The sequence below is a fragment of the Ptiloglossa arizonensis genome, chromosome 3 (genome assembly GCF_051014685.1).
Source record: "Ptiloglossa arizonensis isolate GNS036 chromosome 3, iyPtiAriz1_principal, whole genome shotgun sequence".
Classification (NCBI taxonomy): domain Eukaryota; kingdom Metazoa; phylum Arthropoda; class Insecta; order Hymenoptera; family Colletidae; genus Ptiloglossa; species Ptiloglossa arizonensis.
Genome location: NC_135050.1, coordinates 29,312,689 through 29,336,398, shown reverse-complemented (window position 1 = coordinate 29,336,398; position 23,710 = coordinate 29,312,689). Strand labels below are relative to the sequence as shown.

Below are 23,710 nucleotides of genomic sequence, written 5' to 3'. Positions count from 1 at the left end.
AAGAATACCCTCCGACGAAAATTAAAATCGTGAAACGCGATCGGTTGGTTCTACGTTTCGTTCGATCGCTGAACGATACGTCGTTCGCGAACATTTCTTTATCATCGATTTCAAATTATTCTCGCCGGTTTGCGTTCGAGGTTCGTACACTCGGTACACGTTTGTCGCGGTGTGAATCGACCAATGTTCCTTCCGCTCTCGCCGCGAATACAACTACCACGTGTTACGGTAACTACAGCCATTTACCGCTAAAAGTATCGTTTATCCACGACCACTTTTACCCGCCCGATTAACAAACGTACGTTTACACCGGCTCGCGAGCACGCAAGTGTAACCGTATCCACGTACCAACGATCGAACGCGCGCAGCGTCCGATCGAGTTTCGAGGCAGAATTTTTCCAAGAATTTTCCCCGTCGAGTAGCTCTCCCGAATACAATATTTCCTTGGATTCCGTTGTAGAACGTCGACGATCGTTTTCGAGGAACGAGCAGTTGGTCCTCGATTCGTGAAATAAAACGATCGCCGGAACCGAGACCAAAGTCGGCCGTGTCGCGTCGAAGCAGAAGCACGGTGTCTGTCGATCGATGGACAATGACCGGTCGAATATGCCCGGTGTGTTTCGAAACCCACGCCGAAAGAGCAATATGCCCACACGCGCGCGTTCGCAGCCTCCTCGAGACGAACCGCGCCGAGGCTCTTCGTCCTCTTGCCGTTTTCTCGTCTCCGGTATTCTTCCAGTTGCTCTCTCTCTCTCTCTCTCTCTCTCTCTCTCTCTCTCTCTCTCTCTCTCTCTCTCTCTCTCTCTCTCTCTCTCTCTCTCTCTTCTGCTTACTTTTATGGTGCTGCGATCGTTCGATTTTCGACACTCTCCGGCCGAGTCCTACTCGACAACATTACCATATATACATAATTGCACGCGCGCGTCCCCCGAGAAAGTACGCGCGCGTCTTTCGTCCACTCGTTGGCCCGCTCGCCGATTCTCTCTCTCTCTCTCTCTCTCTCTCTCTCTGTCTCTCTCGTTTTCTTTCCTCCTTTTCAACGCGAGGCGACACACCTTACCTTCTTTTCCACCGCGCGAGGTGCCGTTTTCTTACGAGCGTATCTTCCATTAACGTAAACGCGGTCTCCGTCGATGCGATACGTTTTTTCTCCACCGTGGCAAGCCTCGCGGTAATTTATCCAGAGATCGAACAAGCACGAGGGCGGATCGAAAACTTCGCGGTGAATATACAACGAGTCGGTACTTTGTTGCGCGATTATTCTTTACGAGCCTCGGTGAACCGTTACCAGAATCGCTGGAACCTTTTCCGTTAATCCGACCGGTGAGTTTTTTTTATTTATTTATTTACGCGCGGGTAACAAACCCATCGGTCTACAAAGGAAAATAAACGTAGCGCGTAAATCGAGGAAGAAAGATTGCGAAAGATCGTTTAACCGGCAACGAGATTTAACGAAAGATAAATACGTTGAAAAAGTCGAGAGATATGGAGTATTTATCGGCCGAAGTGCGAATGCGAGTAATAGAATCGGAATTGAGAAGGTACGAGTAAATTCGAAAGATCTTGAATTTACGTTAGTTGAAAATTGCCCACGATCGATTCGATAATTTACGATTTTTAACGAGATAGATAAGTCGGGAATAGTTGTACGAGATTCGAGCGATTTTGGATTCAGCGTGCTCGTAACTTGGCTACAGTGATTGGCAACATCCATAGGTGTGCCTGGTTTATAAGACGCAAATCTTGGGAATCTATTTTGCACTTTCTCGTTTATGCACAAGTGACCAAACAACAGAGGCGTATCGGTAATGTTAAAATTCAAGTCGAAACGTTTTACAAAACCGGGCTGCTCGTAAGCCGTCGTTTACTATATTGTAAATTCGCGGAGTAAAATTTAGCAACGATGTGAAAGTAAAGTTTTCCGGTAGACCGTGCACAGACTGAAAATGTGCAACGAAAGGGCTCGACAACCGATGCAAATTCACGAGTAAACGCTTTCGAATGATTTTCGATCGAACGAATTCTACGATTTTCATTCGCGAAGTCTCGGTTGAAATATCTTTTTATCGTAACTCGCTTCTCCGATTCTGATACATACTCTTCTATCGAGAAGGACCCGATGCTCCGAAACGTTCAAATACACGCTCCAAACACCGTTGTTGGAATCCCTAACGAGCATTTTACCGTCGACTGATTCGTAGATCGGTCGTTAAGTGAATCCTAATCGGTTTCGTAGGAAATAAATTCGAACGAAGTAGTTGTTCGCTCAGCGATCTTGTAATTTCGTTTCGACGATCGCCTCGACTTCCTACCACGAACCGAGGTGGCCACCGTTCTTTCAATTTACACTTCCTTCGCTTTTCAATGCGAATTATTTCACCCTTCCGCTTAATCGTTCCACGTCGTCTGCTCTCCCTTTTCTCCTAAACGTTTCCTCGCTCCGTTCGTTATCTCTGCTCTCGTGCATCGTGCGGCGATACGCTGATACTCGCTACCGGTAGCGAACTACGCCACTGATGAATACCGACGTTTGTCGTCCGATACATCCGGTGATTAGCGTCACTCTTCCCGTCCGGAAGAGAGCACTCGACCGGGTACATAAAAATATTTGCTTCCTCTTTTAATTAGGCCCTTAAAGGCATTACGCGTTAAGCTCCTACGATCGCCGCGAGACCCGACAAAGAGACACACCGAAACGATTCGTAAACCGATCTTCGTCTTGCGTTTCTTACGCGTTGGTGTCGTCGACGTTCATTTCTCGAAGCGAAAACGAGCTCTTCCGCGTCGAGCTCGACGATATCGTCGTTCGACCGATACACAATTTTCGTTCTCTTTTTTCGTCCACGCGATTGCTTCGTAAATCTACCGTATCGAGAACAAAACAGTTTTCGTATCCTCGCGGACACGTTTGCTTCGAATACAAGCATCTCTGGTATCGGCTTGGAACGATCCACCGATTCCGTAACAACTCTGTCGCTCTGCGTCTTCTTTCGTATCTTTAAAAGGGCATTGTCTCGGCTCGATAAATCTCGCCGTGTCGGTACGAGTCTTCCTTTGCGCTTTAAAAGAAACCAGTATTAGAAAACTACTCCTACTCGTTAACTTGCGAAACAACGATTCGCCGAACCTCGCCCTTTCACCTTGCTTTCTCTAGTCGCGTACTTTGTATTTTCTCTCCCCCTTGGCGACGATTGAAATCGTGAAACAAGTGTCTATAAAATATTTTTTGGAACGCAACGACTTGGATCGATGCAGCTTTTCGAGGGGGGTAGTTACCCACTTCGATATTTTACGGTTCAGTCGGCGTTCATCGCCTTGCCCCGTCGCATCGCTTTATTATCTTCTACCGTTTAAATAAACCTTCCATTTACTTTCCTCTGGTGTTCAACAATTCCATTATTCCGCAACATTCGTTCAATCGGACCCACGATCTCGGACCAAAGACGTCTAAAAGAGTCAGAGTCGGAGACGAGGAAGATTAAAATCGAATTTTCTTCCTTCTAGAAGGAATCTATTCCTTCCATTTAAAACGTATTCGTCGCGATCCGTTCCACGATTCCAATTCCGCGTTTCGTTCCCCGAACAACGAACCAGAAATGGTTTATTTTTTATCCGTGTACGTTTCCATTCGGTTAATAATTTCGTGAACGTGCGCCGAGAGCGAGGCAACGCGTCCCGTGTGAGGACCACCGAGCACTCCGATAAGACCGACGCATAACCCAAACACCATAATCACCGATAATCAAAAACCATGTACACAAACCACCGTCCACCGAATAAAGATTCGTTCGTTGCGCCACCTTACTCGAGTCTGAATCGCTGTTCGTCGCGTACTCTTACCGATAATTACGTTGGTATATTCTCTACGGAGATATTTGCTAAAACGAGAACTCTTAATAGAGATATTCGCTAAACGGTAACTTTTGGCGATTACCTCCTATTTCTACCTCTAACTTGAACGTCTTCGAGCAGCGTTAGTGGAAAAACGATCATCGTTAACGAATCGCAAAGGTGTTCTATTCCACCGCGACAACGCTAGGCCACACTTGGCAAGGATAACGGTAGAAAAAATTAAAAATTTCAATTTGGAAACTTCTGCCACACTCGCTATACTCTTTGGATCTTGCCCCGAGCGATTACCGTCTATCCTGGTTGGTGCAACCTTTTTTAAGTGGAAAAAATGTCAACAACAACGAGGATGTAAAATCAGCGCTGAACGAGTACTTTGATTGAAAATCCCAGAAGTTTTTCGCAAATGGAACAAGAAAGTTGACCGACAGATGGGGAAAGGTCATCGAAACTCGATATATCGATGATTGAAAATAAATGTAAGTATTGATTTATTTTACACCGAAAGTCACGATGAAAAAACGACATTACCTAATGTAATATTTTCATTACCGTCCTCGTGTGACGACCTAATACAATATTTTGGTTTCGCGATCCGATACAGGTCCCGTGACACCCGGGTGCACGCAGCCTGATTCCGTTGTTTACGGTCGCCAAGAAACGTGCCACGATGGAACACGGCACCCCCGTCCCGCGGAACCGCCGGATTCGAAAGCGGACATCGTTCTGAATGGGTCTAAGTTTAGTAAAGCGACGCGAGGAGCGAAGCCAACGCGAGCGAAGCCAACGCGAGCGACCGATGTACTCGAAGAACGTGTATCGCTCGACGATAGAGAGAACCGCGAACACATCGTCGTTGCCCGCGTACCGTGGCGTGGCGTGGCGTGGCGTGGTATAGCGTGGCATGGTATAGCGTGGCATGGTATAGCGTGGCGTGGCGTGGCGTGGCGTGGCGTGGCGCGGCGCGGCGCGGTGTACCCCCCCGGATGATGCGCCCAAAGGGGAGGAGGAGCGGGAGAGAAACGAGGGAAATTTATGGCGAGCTAACAGCACGGACTTAACAGTAATTACCGACGATCTTTCTCCCGGCGACCGTGCACCGTCCTCGAATGGACGCCGCGATTAACCTCGTTGCCTCAGCCCCGATTACGTTCGATACGCAATCTCCGCGATCGCGAGCGACCGCTAAACAAGTTATCTCGATCTCGTAGATCCGAGCGCGGATTACCGTCGACAAAAAAACCGATTACCCGCCGCAACGACTCGCGATCCTCGTTGCACACGAGCCTCCTCCCTCCTTCCCCTCCTCCTCGGGACTATCCGAGTACCATTATTCGATCGAGTGGCGAAACCTCCCCGATGATCCTCGTCGTCTATTATTCTCGTTTTCTTACGATCGAGCGAGCGAACGATCGTAGCTTTCATTCATGGAGCGAACCAGCACGCGGCATCTAACGCGTAACACCGTGCACGTACGCGCGATTACGCGCGCTCCGATGGCCTCGATCGAACGAATAATTAATAACCGTCTCGAAATGTTGCAAGTTTTCCTCAACGAGTCGACCTCGTGCCTAGAACCACGCTCGAGACGTTTACTCTAGCGGGATACTTTGATGATTTCTCTTCCAATACGAGCTATGAAAATCACGGAGATCGCGTACGCGGGTTCGTGGTGTCGTTTGAGACACTTTTTCCAGCTCGTTGCGCGTAATTTCGCACTGTCCGAATAGTTTACGCTCGTACGATACGGGTAGTACTCGATCGAATCGAATCGAAGAAAGTTCGCTTCTCGAACGCGCGAGAAGTGTGCTCGGATACGCGCGAGAGCGAAAGAATTCGAGCTTTATTATTATTACCGTTCGCGGCTGCGTAGCGGTACCACCGGGAACGTTGGAACGAGCAATTGGGTAATAATTTCGATAAAACGAACAATAGAATTGTTCTGGCTCGGGAAGAAAAGGAAGCAACGCGACTCGGGACGTTAGGTGAACGAAACAGGGATCGTCGAGGGTAGATAATGCGCGCGGTTGGACGAGGAGGGATCGTTGCGCTATTGTGTACCAAAGCCGTTAGGTCGTAATTAAAGAACGTATCCGTCCGTGTAAAATTTTTCAGGGAACGTAAAGGCGAAACGTCGGGTAGCCGTGGATCGCGTAAGGTCGTCCACGGTGCCGGAAACAAACAACCGACCGCGTCCGAACAACGCGTCGACGTCTAGGGTGACGTTGTCCACGGTGGGGTGTTGATTTCCACGTGTTTCGGGCTCGGATGGATTTCCGTGGAAGAGCAAAGAAAGGAAGAGGAGAGTAGGCCGATAGGGGAAAGCGGAGCGAAGTGAGACGGAAAGAGGGTCGGGGTGTTGGCATACTCGGTAGCAGACGCGGCGCGGCGCGGCGCGGCGCGGAGCGGAGCGGAGCGGCGAACGAACGCGCGAGACGGGAACCGGAAGTCTATTTTCGTGTCCCGCACCGATTTAGAAAGCTTTATAGTTTGTACGAGCCTGAGCCGCTAACAGCCAACCGTCGGCGTGGCTCGCTGCTTTGAGTGCATGCACAAATTGAGATTTGTGCGGCGTTCTCTCTCTCCCTCTCTCCCTCTCTCTCCCTCGTAAGGTCTCCTCCAGCGGATACCGCGAGTATTTTCAAGCCTACGTGAAATACCGGCTCGCCCTGGAGATACACTCCGTTCCCGTGGAAAACACCGACAACGCTCGATCCGCGATTAAAAGACTCTCCGAATCGAGATCCCACGCTCGACGACCAAACAAACGGATCTCGAACGTTATCGCGAGCGTCACGATCGTCTCGTCGCGAACTATGCACTCGGTCGATACTTCGATCGATATCTAATCTAACGCGCGCATCGCGGGCACACACGCGCGATACGCACCGTTTTGATTTATCGAGCGTTTCGCGAACGAACGTACCGAGTTCGACGACGACGCCGGCGTGCACCGAAAACTCTTCTTCTCGTTTCCTCGCTATTGTACAACGGTGAATAACAAAGAGCGTTTCGTTCGCGAACGCGTCGAACCTCCTTCGAATTCTACGGACGTCGTCTACCGATCTCGCCGAGTCGTCAATGTTTCGAACTTCGACGTCGAGAAGTTACTCGGGTCGTATCGCGTTTCTCGTCTCGTTATTAACGGTTGTTCGGAAAGTCATTTCGTTTCTTTTTTTTTCCGTGAAAACGAAACACGATTTTTTTACAGCGTATAAATATTTTATTAAGTTATATATTCTACATTTTGGTAAACGAAATCACTTTCCAAACGACCCAATATTTTCCATCGCAAAATGCGCGGTTCCCCGTTATCTTGCATATCCAATGGTGAAAGATTTGGGAATCGCTTTGCTAAATTTTACTCCTCGTATTTACAATATCGTAAACACGGCTTACGAGCAGCTCGGTTTTACGAAAGGTTTCGACCCGGATTTTAACAACATTCACGGTATTGGATCAGTGTATCGTACTCTCGTTAAGTCGCGACTCGAATACGCCTTCGTTGTTCGGTCACCTGAGCAAATTGTGTACAAACGAGAAAGTGCAACGTAGATTCTCAAGATTTGCGTCTTATAGACTAGATGCACCTATGGATGTTGCCAATCGCGACTATGGTCAAGTTACGAGCACGCTGAAACCGAAATCGCTCGAATCTGGTACAACTATTGCCGACTTATCTTTTTCGTTGAAAATCGTAAATTATCGAATCGATCGTGGACAGTTTTCAACTAACGTAAATTCAAAATCTTTCGAGTTTACTCGTACCTTCTATTATTCGCATTCGTACTTCGGCTAATAAATACTTCGTATCTTTCGACTTTTTCAATGTATCTATCTTTCGCAAAATTTCGTTGTCGGTTAAACGATCTTTCGTAATCTCCTTTCTTCGATTTACGCGTTACGTTTATTTCCCTTTGTAGTAAATAAATAAACAAATAAATAAATAAATTCGCTTTGGACTCGAGTTACGTTTCGCACGCTCTTTCGACGAGCAAGTTACCCGATCGCCTCGTCCCGAAATTTACCAACATCGATCGACCATTCGAGTGCGACTATTTTCCTTCGGAGACAACGCGCGAATGGTCCACGTGCGATCGAGTAACTCGAGAATCGAATTCGGAACTCGAATTACGAGAAGTCGTAAAAAATTCGGGTAAACGGACCCAAAGTGAAGGTGGGCGTTGAAACGGTACGGTGTTCGTCGAACGGTACCATCGAACGCGCTTTGAAACGAAAAACGTCGGATACGTCTCGCATAATCTTTCTATCGTTTTTCTACGAGCAAGTTGACGACGTTCCGTCTCCGTTTAGAACGCAACGAAACAATTTACTCTCAATTATCGATGCGTTTTCCCTTCTTTCCCACATCGAGTTTCCGTCCGAAACTCCCCTAGCGATCCTCGATCTCAATTTGATAAAAATCCTTCGACTTCGACGACAGTTCGTTCCTCGTTGGCCCTCCGTTGCCAAAAGTTTCTCCAACCTGTCCCAAACCTTCTCCACGCGACATCCATCGATATCCTGCACCGTTGAAATCGCGTCGATCGTATCGACTTCGTCGCGTTCGAGAAATCTTATTTCTTCGCGCAGAAGATCGGTCCTCGCGCGTGCTCCTTGCACCGCGAGTCTATTCGTTTCGCGTTTCAATGCACATTGGACGATCGATCTCGGGAAATCGAACAAAACGAGCCGTGTACATTGAACAAAACTCGAGGTCCGCGGAACCGGAACGCTCCTCCGTGTAACGCGCGATAAGCGTAAATTCTTTCGATCGTGAGGCGCGTATTCGAACTCGTTTCGTCGACGAGCGTGCTCTTCGCACCGCGAGTCCATTCGTTTCGAGTTTCGTTGTACGTTGGACGATCGATCTCGGGAAATCGAACCAAACGAGCCGTGGACATTGAAGAAAACTCGAGGCCAGCGGAACCGGAACGCTTCTCCGTGTAACGCGCGATAAGCGTATATTCTTTCGATCGGTAGGCGCGTATTCGGAGCCGTTTCGTCGACGCGACGATTATCGTCGGTATTCACCGTTGGCAAAATTAATCGCGAGCCCGGGTAAAACGATCTACTCGACATTGGAAACTCGACATCCGGCCGGCACGGCGTTTCTCTCTCGTTCACTCTCGGCGTCTTTCCTCCGCCCTCTTTATCGCTCTTTCCCCGGCTATTTCTCCTCTTTTTCTTCGTTGGTTCGCTACGATAGCAACGTTAACCAGCTGCCTACTTAGAGAAGCACGACGAAACGAGAGAGAAGCTGGAACGGGGCAGAATACGCGCACACTGACGCGTCGACGCCACTTACCCACCAACCACATCCCGTCTTTCGGCCTTCCGGTTTGCCCGTAACTTTCGTGGAAACGCCTCTGGCTTCCTTCCGGTCGTTTATCACTTGGTAGACGCTCGAAACGTAGATACGCTGTCCCACGTATCCTCGTTTCACCCCCGACCCGTTACCCTTTCACCCTCTGGCCCCTTTTCTACCAAAAGGATCTCGGTCTCGTTCCGTCGAACCGTTGCGGATCAAATCGACCAACTCGCGACGAAACTTTCAACGGTGTTGCAGATTTTAGCTTTAACGCTAAACCTACCATGCGCGGTCAAACGACCGCTTTTGAAATTTCATTTAGAATTTCTCGTATAGAACGTTATTGTACGACCATGTAGCTTATCGACTTTTCCTATAATATACATACAACCCATTTTTTAATATTCGCAACTTTTTTTATTATTTACTTTCCAAAAAAAATTTATAACACGTCTAGCCTACCACGAACGGTCATTTGACCGCTTGAAAAATTCATGTTATTTACAACTATATTCTTCGTAACAAACGCGCGATTGGAACAAATACATATCGTTCCTTGGACGACAATACGGTTTTGTGATCCTAACAGAGAGCATCGAAATTTCGCAGTGTACAATAGAAATTATTACGCGGTATAAGTGATAGTTTCGACAAAGTCGACAGATCCAACAATATTTTGTGGTATTATTTATAATTGTTTTTTTATTTCTGGTCTCAATGTTTTTACCCCGTTTGATTTATATTTTTATATTTTAGTTTTTACTTTATCATTTGTATATTCACTCCCAAAAATATCAAGACATTCGAGGAATATCAATTTATTAGATAAAATAAATAATATCGACGAGGATTGTTCGGAAGATGACCAAGAAGTTTCCGATATTGATAATGATGCAGCAGAAAATAATTGTGGCTTATCCGATAGCGATACGGACGAAGAGAATATTTTGAATATACGAAAAGGACAAAAAAGAAAGAGATTTATAGTTAGTTCCGAAAGTGAAAATGAAGAAGAGATTGAAACTGCTATGGACGGAACTGTTTGACAAAAAATAAAGGAAGGGTCTAATCGTGGAAGAGCACCGATTTATAATATTTTCAAGGAAATATCAGGACCGACAGGATACGCTAAACGAAATATTATAAAGGGCAAAGTTGAGTCAACATTTTCCTTGATTATTGATCGTAACATTCATCCGTTGAAATTGAAAAAAGTGACACCCGTATACCAGAGACAATTAGATTTTACAGTAGCACAAAATTCGGTGTAGATGTAACCGATCAAATGGCCAGAAAGTATAGTGTAAAATCTAAATGTCGAAGATGGCCTTTACAGATATTTTTCAATATTTTGGATTTAGCCGGGATAAATGCTTGGATTTTATATAAAGAAACAACGGGTGAAGAAATATCGAGGCAAGAATTTCTATTTCAATTGGCAGAAGAACATGGGACCGAATATCAGGAGGAAAGACAGCTAAGCGAAAAATGTTCATCAAAAACAATAATAAACACAGCTACGGATTCTTCTGTACGGAAATCTTATCGAATAAGATATTGCAAAGTCAATAAGACTAACAAAATTTGTACAAAATGTAAAAAATACGTATGTGGAAAATGTGCAGTACAAAATGCTGTAATTTGTAAAAAATATGCTGAAAATCCATAAAGGTAAATAAATCTTTATAAATAGAAAAGTAGAGAGCGAGTTTTTACCGTAGTACCGGAAAAATATTTTGTTTACTATCCAATTGGCTAAAATCTCTTTCTATATTAAGATAAATATGTTTTTTTAGAGCGGTCGTTTGACCGCTCATGGTAGGATTAGGTATATATGAAATGTCGGTAGGTTTGGTGTTAAAAACACCCACGGTTTACACGCGTTTAGCGAAACAGCAATTTAACCCTTTACGGACGTGTGTCTGCTCTCAACCACCAGACCAAGGAACCATATTAATCTTATACTTTGTTCAACTATGTATTTACACTTTCTCCGAACGAAACTGAATGTTCAAAGAATCTGTTCACGAACCAATACGGTGCTCCTATTAGAGACAACGGAATTTAGTAAAGAGGAAAAGCTTGGTGAAAAACTGCATATATTGTGGCACTATGAAGATGTAAAGAGTAAAGATTGTTCTGTGTGTTCGAATGGAAAGATTAAGGGCGGAAGACACCGAACTAATTATTTTTACGATACATGTAGTCGAAAAGAACATACAGAACTGTATATTGGAGACTGTTTTGAAAGGTACCGCACGATGGAGAACTATAAAATATAATTCTTACATAAAAACATTACATTGAAACACATTGTTGTACGAAGATGTATCTAAAGTTCACGAAAGAATTAATAAATCTTATTTGTCCTTCGTAATCTTACGTGTTGCGTATCGCTGATTTTTCAAGGGAAATTAATTCCGACCGGTACGACACCCGTGTCCAAATTTAATACAAGGGTTAATTTAATACGAGGGCAAAGGGTTAATCAAAGATAGAAAATAAGAGATACAATTATAGAACAGACACGTTCTGTCCGTTTAGTGGAACGAAATTTAGGAAACTGAAAGTCAGAAATAAAAGACGGTTAGCCCGTTATAGCTTTCAAGTGTTCGTATTTGAGCCCACTATCGACAGAGTTCCAAGAGTCGGAGACAATACTTTTATTACTTCCAAAACCCCAGTCGAGGTAACGTTTATCCAATTGGACCACCATCCACCGATAGTTGTCGGTTGTTTCGTATTAAAACATCCGACGTAACGTACACCGTGTCGTTCGCATCGTATTCTAGCTTCGAGCCTCGATGGACACCATCTGGCAGCATTTTTTAGTCGTCTGAGAAAATATGTCGCAACGGAGAAAAACTTGACGGGTTTGTGTAATCGGTCGTTTCGTACGCAACGATTCCAATATTGTTTTTGGACGATTCCCGCGGTGGTGTTTCACGGAACGGAATGTATTCCGATATCTCTTCCCGCGGTGTGTAACATTTCGAGACACGATCGATCGAACGGACATTTTTCGAGTCTACGGCCGTGATATCGTTTCGAAGACAAATTTCGAGAGACGTAGAGAAACTGGAGTCGAGCCTCGCGATCCAGACTGAACGATACCTGTTCCAGGATACCGTTTCCCACCTTTTAGCGCGAAAACGATCTTCTCCGAGCGGAGAAGCGTTCGACGAGCTGCTGGCATTTAATTTCTCTAATCGCTGTGTCGTTGGTCTCTCGAGGAAGACAACGATGTTCTTTCGTCGAGGGGTACTCGCGATCCGAGTATCCGATTTCCGAGCGATTGCGATTCGTACGAGTGGTTCGATCCCAACAACGAGTCGCGTTATATTCGTGTTACGATGCCCGTTCGAGTCGCGCCGGGAGCCCCGAGACTACTTCTTTCCCAACTCGTCGCGCAATTATCTCGTTTTATATTTCGTACTCGGCGGCAACTATTTTTACCGAACGGTTGCTCCTCTCGACGATAATTATTTCTCGCTCGTTGTCGCTTCGTATTTTCAAGAAACATTTCGCCCCGTTTAATAAACCCATCTTCGAGCTGTTTCTCTCCCCTCCCCTGTGTCCCGGTCCACCGAGGCCTTTTTTTTTTCTTTTCTTTTTTTTTTTCTTTTTCCGCTTCCTTTCGGTTCTCTTTCGAGAAGACCGACACCTCCTCCGCTCGTACGCCCTTCTTCTCCAGATTTCGACCTTTTCTCTAATATTAGCCGTCGTTCTTCCTCTTTTTGCGCGGTCGGTCGACTGTCGGAAGGTTGTCCCCGTATTCGATGTTTCGAAACCCTCGTCCTCTATTTCTCCGCGACGACGACGTCTACGACGAGGACGAGGACGAGGACGAGGACAAGGATGTTCCCAGCCGATCTCCGGTACGCTTCGATCGCTCGGTCGAAAGAATCGTACGGCTCGCGCGTATCGCGGCCCGATAATGGGAACGCGTACGTATCGCGTTCCGTTCGCGTGCTCGTTAATTAGCTTCCATCGCGGGGAAGCGTTCCCGCTCGGCCGATCCTCTTCTCTCGACGTTTTAATTTTCTACTCGCGATCAGTAAATTTACAAACGCGCTCCGGTATACCTGTTGAACGAACGAGGACGGAAAACGAGAGGGGTGAGGAGCGCACGCGCGCGCGCGCGCGTTCGCGAGAGAGACGGACGGAGAGGAGGGAAAGAGAGAGAGAGAACAGATCGGGAGGAAAACGAGAGAGGGGAGGAGAAAGGAAGAACGTTACGAGCGGCCTTCCGCCGGAAGGGGACTCACACACCACGGAGTTTCTAGTTCCTGTCACTCGGGACGGACGGGAATATAATTCGTGGCGGCTCGAAAATCTCCTTCGCGTTTCCTTGATATAATTATCGTCGTACGTCGAACCGACGACCGACGGGAAGTCGCGTTTAAATCTGTAACGCCGCTAGTTCCGCTAATTATGCTCCGTGCCCCATTATCGTATTAAAATAATACGCTGGAACGATCGCTGCGTCGATGGATTCGACGGTTACGATTAATCCGGCAACCGTTCCACCGCTTACTCGAAATATCGAATTCTCCTCGAACCTCCAGCCACCGATTTCGAATTTAAACACCGACGATTGCGCGATCGCGAACCAAGAACGCAACGATACGATTCGATGGTTCGAACATCGTCTTTTTTTACAAATATTCCAAAGCGACCGTATCGCGCTCGAAAGATGAGCAAAATTCGATTCGAACGACGGACGAAATAAACGAGCTAGCCGATTTTTTACTTCCGACGCTTTTTATTTATGGAACGTTCGAATTCTACGACTCGAATTTTCATTTTCGTTCAACGAGAGCAACTCGTTCGAAACTTTCAACCGCGTAAAAATGTTATCGTATATTAATGCACACCATTGTACGGTACAAGAGTTTCGCAGCGATTATTTAACGGCCGGTAAAATTGTACATAGTTCTATTCGTCGAATGTCAGAGCCACGAACGAGCAGTTCGTACCTTATCGAAACAAGAAACGCTCGATCGGAGCAACGCACTCGAGATACCGTGTACCGAGCACTGCGCGCACCTGAATCGGACCGGACGATTTTCGCGCGGCCATTGATCGCGTTTCTCGCGCGAAGATAGCTCGGCGTTGAACCTGCGACGATAAAAGAGCCCTCGTCTATCCGCTAGACAGGCTCTTTTTCACCGATTACCTGTCTCGAGTTCTCAGTCGACGCGACTTCGCGAAAGGGTTCGAAGCATCCTTTGCACGAGGGATGCGAGCTTCGAGACGCGATCGATCGATTCCGACTCGTACCGCGTGTACGGTATAGTCGGTCGCGCGAAAAAGAAAAATTGATTTCGGATAGACGAAAAGATACGAGACGAGTAACTTATCGTCCACGAGCTACTGCTTTGTTCACGTTCGGTCCCGAGGTCCTCCTAACTCTAAGCATTCGTTTGTAATTCCTCTTTTTCCACGATAAACGTCGATACTTGGACGTAAATTATGCATCACCGTGTAAAGCTGTCAACGTGGACCGTCGAGTGCCGATGAACCATTGCACGACCGTAAACAGATTGACGCCAGAGTGGCCGGTACGATCGTAATAAACCGTTGTACAGGGTGTCCAGCTCGGTAACAGATCGCTCGATTCACCGGTTTGGTTTCAACGATGCTGGAACCATCTCGACGAGTTACGTTGCAAGACGAACGTTCTTTTTCCGAACTTTCAAAGTCACCGGTACTCCGATCCGTTACGCGTAACTACGTATTTCGTTTCTCTAGCGTGGTTCTATTCAACGTTAACGGTGGTAACGATACAACCCGCAGCGATCTACACCTACGGAATTCGAAACGAAAAACCACCGATTCGAACGTGGCGATCGCGCAATACGACTATCGCGCTCACCCAGATCTCACATCGCATTGCACTTTTTCCTGCGTGGAAAGGCTGAAGCAAACGTTTATCACGAGCCGATAACACGTCGTAAAATGCGACGGAACGAATGTCATTGGTCGTTTCGGACGAACTTTGAACATTTATACCGAACGATGTCGTTCGATTTAAAATTCTAGATTCCCGAGTCGTTTTAAGGTCGCATCGTTTGTAACGGCCGAATGTAAAATAACGGGTCAAGAGTCGCGTATAACGTGCAACGGAATAATGTACGCGCGTACGAGTGGAGAAACCTCGGTGATACGGGCAATTGAAAAAATAACGTTGGAAAGAAAATTTCCATCGCGTCTAGTCTCGCTTCGATATCTCCAAATATTTCCAAGTATCTTTTTCGCGACCAGCTGCGAAAATTTGGTAAATTTAGAATCGTGGAAACGTTTCTGCTGGGAAAATTGTCCCTTTTGAAAACTTTGCCAAAGTTTTCGAAACTGGAATCATACGCGTGGGCTGAATGGCGACGGTAGAAGTTTCCCGGTCTCTCTGTGAAACAAAAGCGAGAAAAATATGCGAAAGAACACGTTCCACGATAAAAGATCCTCTCAATGGTCGCGTGTACGAGTCGAGTGCGAGTCGAGTTTTCGCAAATGGAAAAGTATCGCGAGCGTAGGTTCGGGTCATCGAGCGGCGAGCAAGAACACCAGACGGCCGCTAGAAAAAGAGGAAAAGGGATAAGACGAAGAAAAGGAATGGCGGAACGGCAAGAAAACGGCAGGCTAAAAGAATCCGCCGGATTTCCGCTCGACGTTAAAGCGCCTATCGAGGCCGTTGCGCAACGCGCGTACACGCCCGATAACGATGTCGGCCGAGGAAATGCCTCCAATCCCGGTAATAGTTTTCGTTCTTCGAAAATCGATCGATCTTCCGCCCGTGGGACCCGCGAATCGCACCGAATACGCGCGACAAAATAATCCTCGCGACGAACGACTACGCTTTCGCAAGTCCCGAGACCGCATCTATCGTACACCGTTCGAAGAGTCTGGTCGAACTCTGACGATTGAATCTATTCCGGGAACTTTTTTACAGTTTCGCGAGCGATCGACAACATCGATGCAACAACTGTCTCTCGCGATAACCACGGTTCTCTATCTCGACGTTGCGTGACTCGAAAATTCTCGAGACTTTTCCGGAGAATATTCGAACACACGGTCGGAGTAAGTTCTCGCGCAACGAAACGTAAAAACTCTCGCGTGAAACTTTTTCCAACGAGAGATTTTACTTACACGAGAATTTCGGATGGAAGAACGATATTTCGAACGAGGGTGAACCTTTCTAAGGTTTCGAAAAGTGTCTGGTAACACGATTTACCGAAAATATAAGTAACTCGGAATCGAAGGGAATTCCATCTACGGATCCGCGTCGTTCGAGATCGATTAATCCGACGCCTGGAAACACGAGCTCGCGTATCGTTTTTCCAAATGATCGAATTCGATACGCGAGAGGGCTCGGTTCGTTCAATCGTCGAATTATCCCCATTCGGTTTTTCGTCGCGTCTATCGAACGCTAGTCGTTGGTCGATTCGTGTCCGAATTCGCTGCCCGAATTCACGCGCTCGAACGGCTCGTGGTCGGCCCGCCGGGAACGAAACGGGCAAAATTCGCGCGACGCTTGCGGAATCACGTACAAGGAGTGCCACGCGAGGTTCTTTTTCCGCGCGAGGTTCGCGTCTTTCTTTCACGAGAAGCCCGTATCTCGTTCTCCTCCCGCTCGCGAGCGCGCAAAGATCCATTCGGCGTTTCGACGCGCGGAGTTGAGACCTGACCTAAGCCAACTAGGTTTCGTGATATCCGACATCCGGTCCGGATCATCGTTTGCCAATAAAAAGTATCGCGACAAGAGATACCGACCGGCTCTATTCACCGACGTTCCCGCGTTCACTGTGCGCGATTCTTTGTTACATAACCGGCTCGTGTATCGACACTCGGAACAGATTAAAACTCTTCTCCGAGCGAACGAAACCGGCAGCGTGGATACGAACAACGAACGTACAGGGTGTTTCGGAATTCAACGAGTACAACCGATTGGATCGGTCTCGGTGAACTCGAGTCGATGCGTCGTAAAACGCAGACGGGGAACGTGCAAACGAACCGATATTTCCAACGTGCGAATTCCAATGCGCGAAACGTTTCGAAACGAAACGCTGCTGCGCGATCGATCGACGGGTTCTTGGTAAATTCGAAGCGATCTATCGACAACGCGAACGAATAGTACCGAACGGAGGATTCGTGGTATTCGGCGTGGTATTGTCGAGAAAGAGAGATCTTTAGAAAGAAAACAAATACGAAACGTCTTCGCTGTAGAGACTCACGAACGATCGAAACGTACTCGTTCGTAAATTGTGAGTCGCGAGATCGATTCGCGGGGACACTCGATGTTAAAATCGAGCACGGACGAACGGTAACGACCACCGACGCGGTGTTCGGTAGCGGTGATAAAAAAAAACGGCTAGTCGGGCGCTTTCTACCGATGGAATTTCCGTTGAATTTTAAGAAAGGCCAAAATGCTGCGAAGAAGCAGGGTAGGGCCGAGAGAAGTGTACATGCACGCGTTCGGCGTGGACGCGCGCGTGGGCCAGCAACGTGGTCGGAGCTGCTTTCTACGCGCGGGCGAGAAATGCTCGTTGCACACGCAGCCGGACACACGCGGATGCATGCCCCGTGCAACGCGCCCGATACGAATTTTACGCGTTACTATCACCCACATGCGACTTCGATATTATCGAATCGGATATAATTTATGCCCCCATTTGCATTCGAAACGTAACCGCGAGATCGAAAGCGGCCCCGACTACCGCACTTCGCCGCCTGTCGTCCCTTTTCCTTTCTTTTTTTTTTTCTTTCTTTCCCCCTCCATCTTCGGTTTCTGCTCGATCTCCCGGTGAATTAATATCGCGAGTTACGCCGCGATATCCCGTCGACTTCGCTACCCCGACCGAAGAGACGCCGGGAAATGTTAAAAGTCAAGCATCGTTGCGTCCAACGCTTCTTGTTTAACCGGACACGATTTCAACCCGGAGAAAATATCACGCGTTCTTATTTTTAGGTTTCTCGAGTCGAGTCCACTTCGGTTTGCCCGGGCCCCGTGGCGTGATCGGTCCCGCGCGTATCTTGCGTTCCTTCCGTTTTTTTCAATGCTCCGTGAAACACAGAACACTGCTCCGAACGGAACCGAACCGAGTTTCGTTCGAAAGAGATCAATCGGCGCACCGATTTATCGCGTTGGATATTTATTCCCTGGTCGAGATACGTTTCGTTCTGAAATTCTACGTTTCCATTCCAAGTTCTTTCATTTTTCGTATCGAAACTTTCATCCGGTTTGGAATACATCCGACGTTGAATTTTAATTCGCTCGCGACGATACGTTTCATTCTGGAATTCAACCCTTCCGTTCTAAATTCTTTCATTTTACGTATCGAAACTTTCACCCAGTTTGTAATACATCCGACGTTGGATTCTTATTCTCTCGTAGCGATACGTTTTATTCTATAATTCTACGTTCCCCTTTCCAAATTGTTTTCGTATCGAAATTTTCGTCCAAGTTTGAAATTCTAACCCGAGCTTTCGATCAATGGCGGTGTACGAGTTTCCGCAAGGTTCGCGAGAACGAAAGGGAAACTACGCGTTCCTGGTTGCGTTCGAGCAACGCGCAAGGTTCGACCAAACGATCGAACGAATCGTCGGATCGATCGAACGTTCCTGGAACGAGGATCGGGACAGCTCAAGTTCGGATAAACGAAACGGTTCCCACGCACGAAAATCTTCGAACGATCTTGCGCAAATAACGCGACCATTCGGAGGCGAACCATTTGCCTAGTAAATCATTTCGGGTCCGCGGTGCGGTGCGGCGCGGCGGGCCGTGGGTGGATTTCACGAGAGCGTATACTTGGGAATTTTTGTTTACCGGGGAATTTGCAGGCTGCTAATGGCATCGCGACGCCTACGGGCTCCGAGGCTAGGCAACCTGTAGCGTTCGCGTGCTACCGCGTAAGGCGAGGCTGCAAAGAACGGCTACCCACCAGTTTCACTCCTACGAGAAAGAGAAGGAGACCGGCCAGCGATGGGACCGACTCGATAATCCCTTCGAATTTTCAGAAAAACCTCTACGGAGAACAACGTCGATCGTTCCGATCACGATACATCGAATCTCCACGGTGAACAACCTTCTAGTTTTCCCGATATCGAAGCGAGCACGATTTCCACGCCCGTAACGAACGATCACGGTAACGAAACTCGAAACGATCGAATAGTCGCCGCGAACGTTCCATGTATTTTAACGGTACACGGACGTAAACGTAATTCGAACGACAAACGACCATTCATTCGTTCCAGGTGAAACACAATTTCGTCTTACGAATCGGGTTATCATTTTTCTCGGACGAACAACGCGTCAAAAGTCGTTCGTCCGGATAAGACTTTTAACCGTCCCGACTTTCCCCTCGTTTCGAAAGTGTGCTTTTCCCTCGAACGTTCGACGTACTCGTAAGCCAGGAGGATCGAGTACCCGTCCAGAGACACCGTTCGTCCTCGGTGCATCGTGCAGCGTACGAAACTGCAGCTCGTTCGACGGGAAACACGGGTTCGCGTCCCCCGGTTTCTGCGTTTGTGTCGCGAGCACGAGGGAAAGCGGTTCGAATCTCCGCGGCGACACTTGGCGGGCTGCGAGCGTTCCACGGCGGCTCGAACGCGGCCCCAGCGGCGTTCGTAATTGTTATTTAACCGTGGCGCACGAACGCGCGAAAACGGCGAAGGTGAACGCGAGGGAAAACGTTACGCCGCGAAATAATCGACAGCCGGAGGATATCGTCGGTCCGGTCGCTCGGCGCTGGTCCACACCTACGGGAAAGAGAAAGAGAGTCGAGGAAACCGGCGAGGCTCCAGCGGTTTTATATGCGTTCGATCGTGGCGATCGATCGACGGCCAACTGGATCGGTGTTATTTCCCCGTGAACCAACCAACCAACCAACCAACCAACCAACCAACCAACCAACCAACCAACCAACCAATGAACCGACCAACGAATCGACGACCAACGAACGAGTTCACCTACGCGCCGCGGCGAGCAAATCGCGCGCGCGGTTGCACGACGCCGACTCCGCGGAGCCCCTTAAGGATTCGATTCGAATTCGCTGATAATCGTATTCAAAGCCGCGGAGGGAAAAGAGGCGGGGCGGCTACCGTGACGGGACTGTTAAATTAATTCTCGAGCGGACGTTTTTTTTCTCTATCTCTCTTTTTTCTTTTCTTTCCTTTTTTCCCCGCCTTTTTTCTTCTTCTTCCTTTTCTTTTTTCCATATTCTTTTCGCGATGCAATTATGCTCGCGCGGCGATGAGAACTTCCCTTCGATTTGTATTCCTCCGCGGTACGATAGAACGCGGAGCCATTCCGTGATAACGCACGGTGCATTCGAGGAGGTCCCACCACCGGACCACGGAGAGAAACCGTATCGGTGAGCGGTTCGGGTGGGAGGGACAACAAAAATAATATAAAAATAATACTCACGTCTTTGCTGGGCACGCAGAGCGGAGTTCCTTCTTTGACGATTCCGGCCTCGACCATCACGCCCATCACGATAGGATCTCGGGAGTTGAAGATGTACTGAAATAGAAACGAGTGGCCTTTCAAAACGAAATCTGTCCGCGAACGCCACTTTCGCTCCGACACGGACGCTTTTAACCCCCTTCGATCCTGACACTCGCACGAACGACCGGGTCACGCCCGTTCCGCGAGTTCCGCGAGTCCCGCGCGATTCGCGCACCCTGTAACTCAACCCTGTTCGAGTGGATTCGAAATCGGTACGCGAACTCGACACGAGCATCGAAAATCATCCATCGAAAAATCGTCCACCTTTAAATCGTCGCGATAGAGAATTAAAGGGATGTTTCTTCGAGCTTGGAGTTTCGAAACTACGTCTTTGAAAGAGGAAGAAAAATGAAACGCGCCCTTGCATCGAATCCGTATTAAATTTCTTCTTAGCGAACGGACGACCGATCCTTGGTTCGTCGAACTGTTTCTGTCTTGGGAAAATACGCACAAACGCGTCGGTCGTCCCATTCGAATCTTTGCAACATCGGAGCGACAAGTTCCGCGTTATCGTCGCTCGAAGTTGTCTACGACGGTCCAGGCGATACAATGTTCTTCGTTTGGAATATCATCGATCGAACCGGGACAACGAGTCTCTTTCGTACGTCACGGTAAATCTCCCGGTTCGGTTGTCAGTGATTCATCGAGAAAACTGGGGAGATCTCCCCGATGGATTACTCAAGCGCCAAGAACGCTCGACACCGTGTACGGAAATCACGCGTGCGCCGTTATTCGACCATATTCGTCGAACGCCTATAAATGTTCACCGCGCCCACAGATAGTCCCGCCAGGACCGAGAGGGTTAACGACGATCACGTTTGCTCCGTTTCGCGAAACGAGAAAAGGGCTCGGGTTCACCGTGGAATCCGATAACGTACCTGCGGTAAGATACGAAGCTTGCACGGAAACACGGCGATATGCTTGTTCTCGTCCCGCTTGCGTTGTTTCAGCTCCTCTCTGTAAGCGGTGAACTTGTCGAAGAGGTGGTAAATGATGTCCGCTTGGAAGACCTTAACCCCGAGGGTGTCGGCCAATTCTTGAGCGTCTCGCTCGATCTTCACGTCGAAAGCGAGGATCGTAGCGTATCTGCAAGCGCAACCACGTCACAGTGACAATTCTACGGGGTGTACCAATGGTAATCGATCGAGCGATGTTAACCCTTTGGACTCGAGAGGAGATCCTCGCTCGTCACCCGATTCACCGTTCTATTTTCCATCCGGGAAAACTTGGTTTGAAATTCAAATTGGAATTTAAATATTACTTGTAGAGTTTAAACGTGTGTATGCAAAGTATATCAAAATGTTTCGTTTCGTTTCAGAGTGCAAATGGTTAACCCTTTGAACTCGAGAGGGGATCCTCGGTCGTCACCCGATTCAACGTACTATTCTCTATCCAGGAAAACTTGGTAGTTTGGAAATCAAATTGGAATTTAAATATTACTTGTGGAGTGTAAACGTGTGTATGCAAAGTATATCAAAATGTTTCGTTTCGGATTAATTTTACGACTTGAAGGATTTTCTCGAGGCGTCGATTTCTGGTAGCAAAGAAGCCTCGAGTGCAAACGGTTAACCCTGACGCCTTCTTCCGTTCTATGGTACAATCGAGATACTTGGTCGAAAAATCTCCCGAATATGTAAACGAAACAACGAAGGCAAAATATTCTTTAGACGAGAGAACTGAGAAAATACAGGAGCATCTACCGTAATAGTTTAGAATGTAAAAAAATAATCTATACCAAGACAGGATCGATTGAAAAAAGAATCAGAAACGCACTACTCGACTCGAGCATTCGGTTACGGTATCTGTTCGTTGAGAGCAAAAGGCTCGGGACTGTCACGTGCCGTATAGCGCAGAGAAGACGCGATTATCGAACGATAGTGTCCTCGTTTATCCTGCGGTGAGAATTATTTTCAAATGTACTTACTGACTGTCGTGTTCCAACATAATGGACGCCTTCATGACATCCTTCTTGACCACGGGACCGATACGAATTCCAGCATACTGGAACAAAATCGAGAAACATTGATCTTCAACGAGAAATTTACGTAAATATTCCATCGTCCGATAGGCTGGTTCTACTTTCGACGATGTCAAGGACTCTCTGGGAATTTATTTTAAAACCTCGCTCGCTTTAAATTTCTAAAAAAAAAAAAAAAAAAAAAAAAAATAAGAAGAAAGTAACGTCGAACGACCGAGACGCATTTCGATACGACGATCGTCGCAAGAAAAAAAGCGACGAAGATGAAAAAGTATCGTTCGCGTCGCGACGCTGAAACGGGAACGCTCGATTGATTCGAGCGCAACGGAGTTCCGTACTTGGAAGGAAAACAAAATATTAGGGTAAAACATAAACCACTGTCACCGTAACATAAATACAGTGGCGCGCTATAACGCGTAAGCGTGTGTCTGTTTGGGTCGCAGAAATAACTAGTGACGCATGCTGTCCGGATTCGGCTGCTCGGTGCGACGAGACGAGACGAGACGAGACGAGACGAGACGAGACGCGACACGGAGAAATAAACGCACCCACAAACAAACCGTACCACGGACTCGGATCTCGATCATCGTTCGATCGACGCGTTGATCGAGAAACCACCGGGGGGAGGGGGTCTAAAGTTAGCTCCGAATCTCGGGAGTGTCTAGCAGGAATTAAAATTAGCCCGACACGTTCCGCGCCACGTGGGTCACCGATGACTCACGATATTTATCCGAAGCAAAACCCTCGTTAAGGGTGCGCGTACCATTCACGAGTTCGAAAAAAGTCGATCGTTCTCGCATCGAACTACCGTGAGTACCGAACGCGGAATTTCATTTCTCGATCACATCCGCGACTATAAAAATTTCTCCGAGTGATCTACAATGTATCCCCTTTCTGATAAAAAAAAAAATTAAACCGATTTGTTGAGTAGCTTTCTTTCAAAAAATTCTCGATTCAAAAATCGTACCTCCTTGAACGGACAATCGCGTACTGCGATTTGTCTCTCTTATCGGTACGCATAATCGGATACGAAACAATCGGAAGAAGTCTCGCGCGGCGTCGAGCGCGT

At 47.5% G+C, this 23,710-nt stretch overlaps 1 protein-coding gene across 1 annotated transcript in view; it reads right to left on the bottom strand.

Annotated features, from left to right (window-relative positions):
- Window positions 1–23,710, bottom strand: part of LOC143144950 (uncharacterized) — a 59,894-nt gene that overhangs the window by 7,418 nt on the left and 28,766 nt on the right. Inside the window, exons 47-49 of the mRNA XM_076307832.1 lie at window positions 22,588–22,664; window positions 21,542–21,749; window positions 20,583–20,678 (exon numbers count right to left, since the gene is read on the bottom strand). Of these exons, the coding sequence (XP_076163947.1) occupies window positions 20,583–20,678; window positions 21,542–21,749; window positions 22,588–22,664 (381 nt within the window). The remainder of the gene's footprint in view (window positions 1–20,582; window positions 20,679–21,541; window positions 21,750–22,587; window positions 22,665–23,710) is intronic.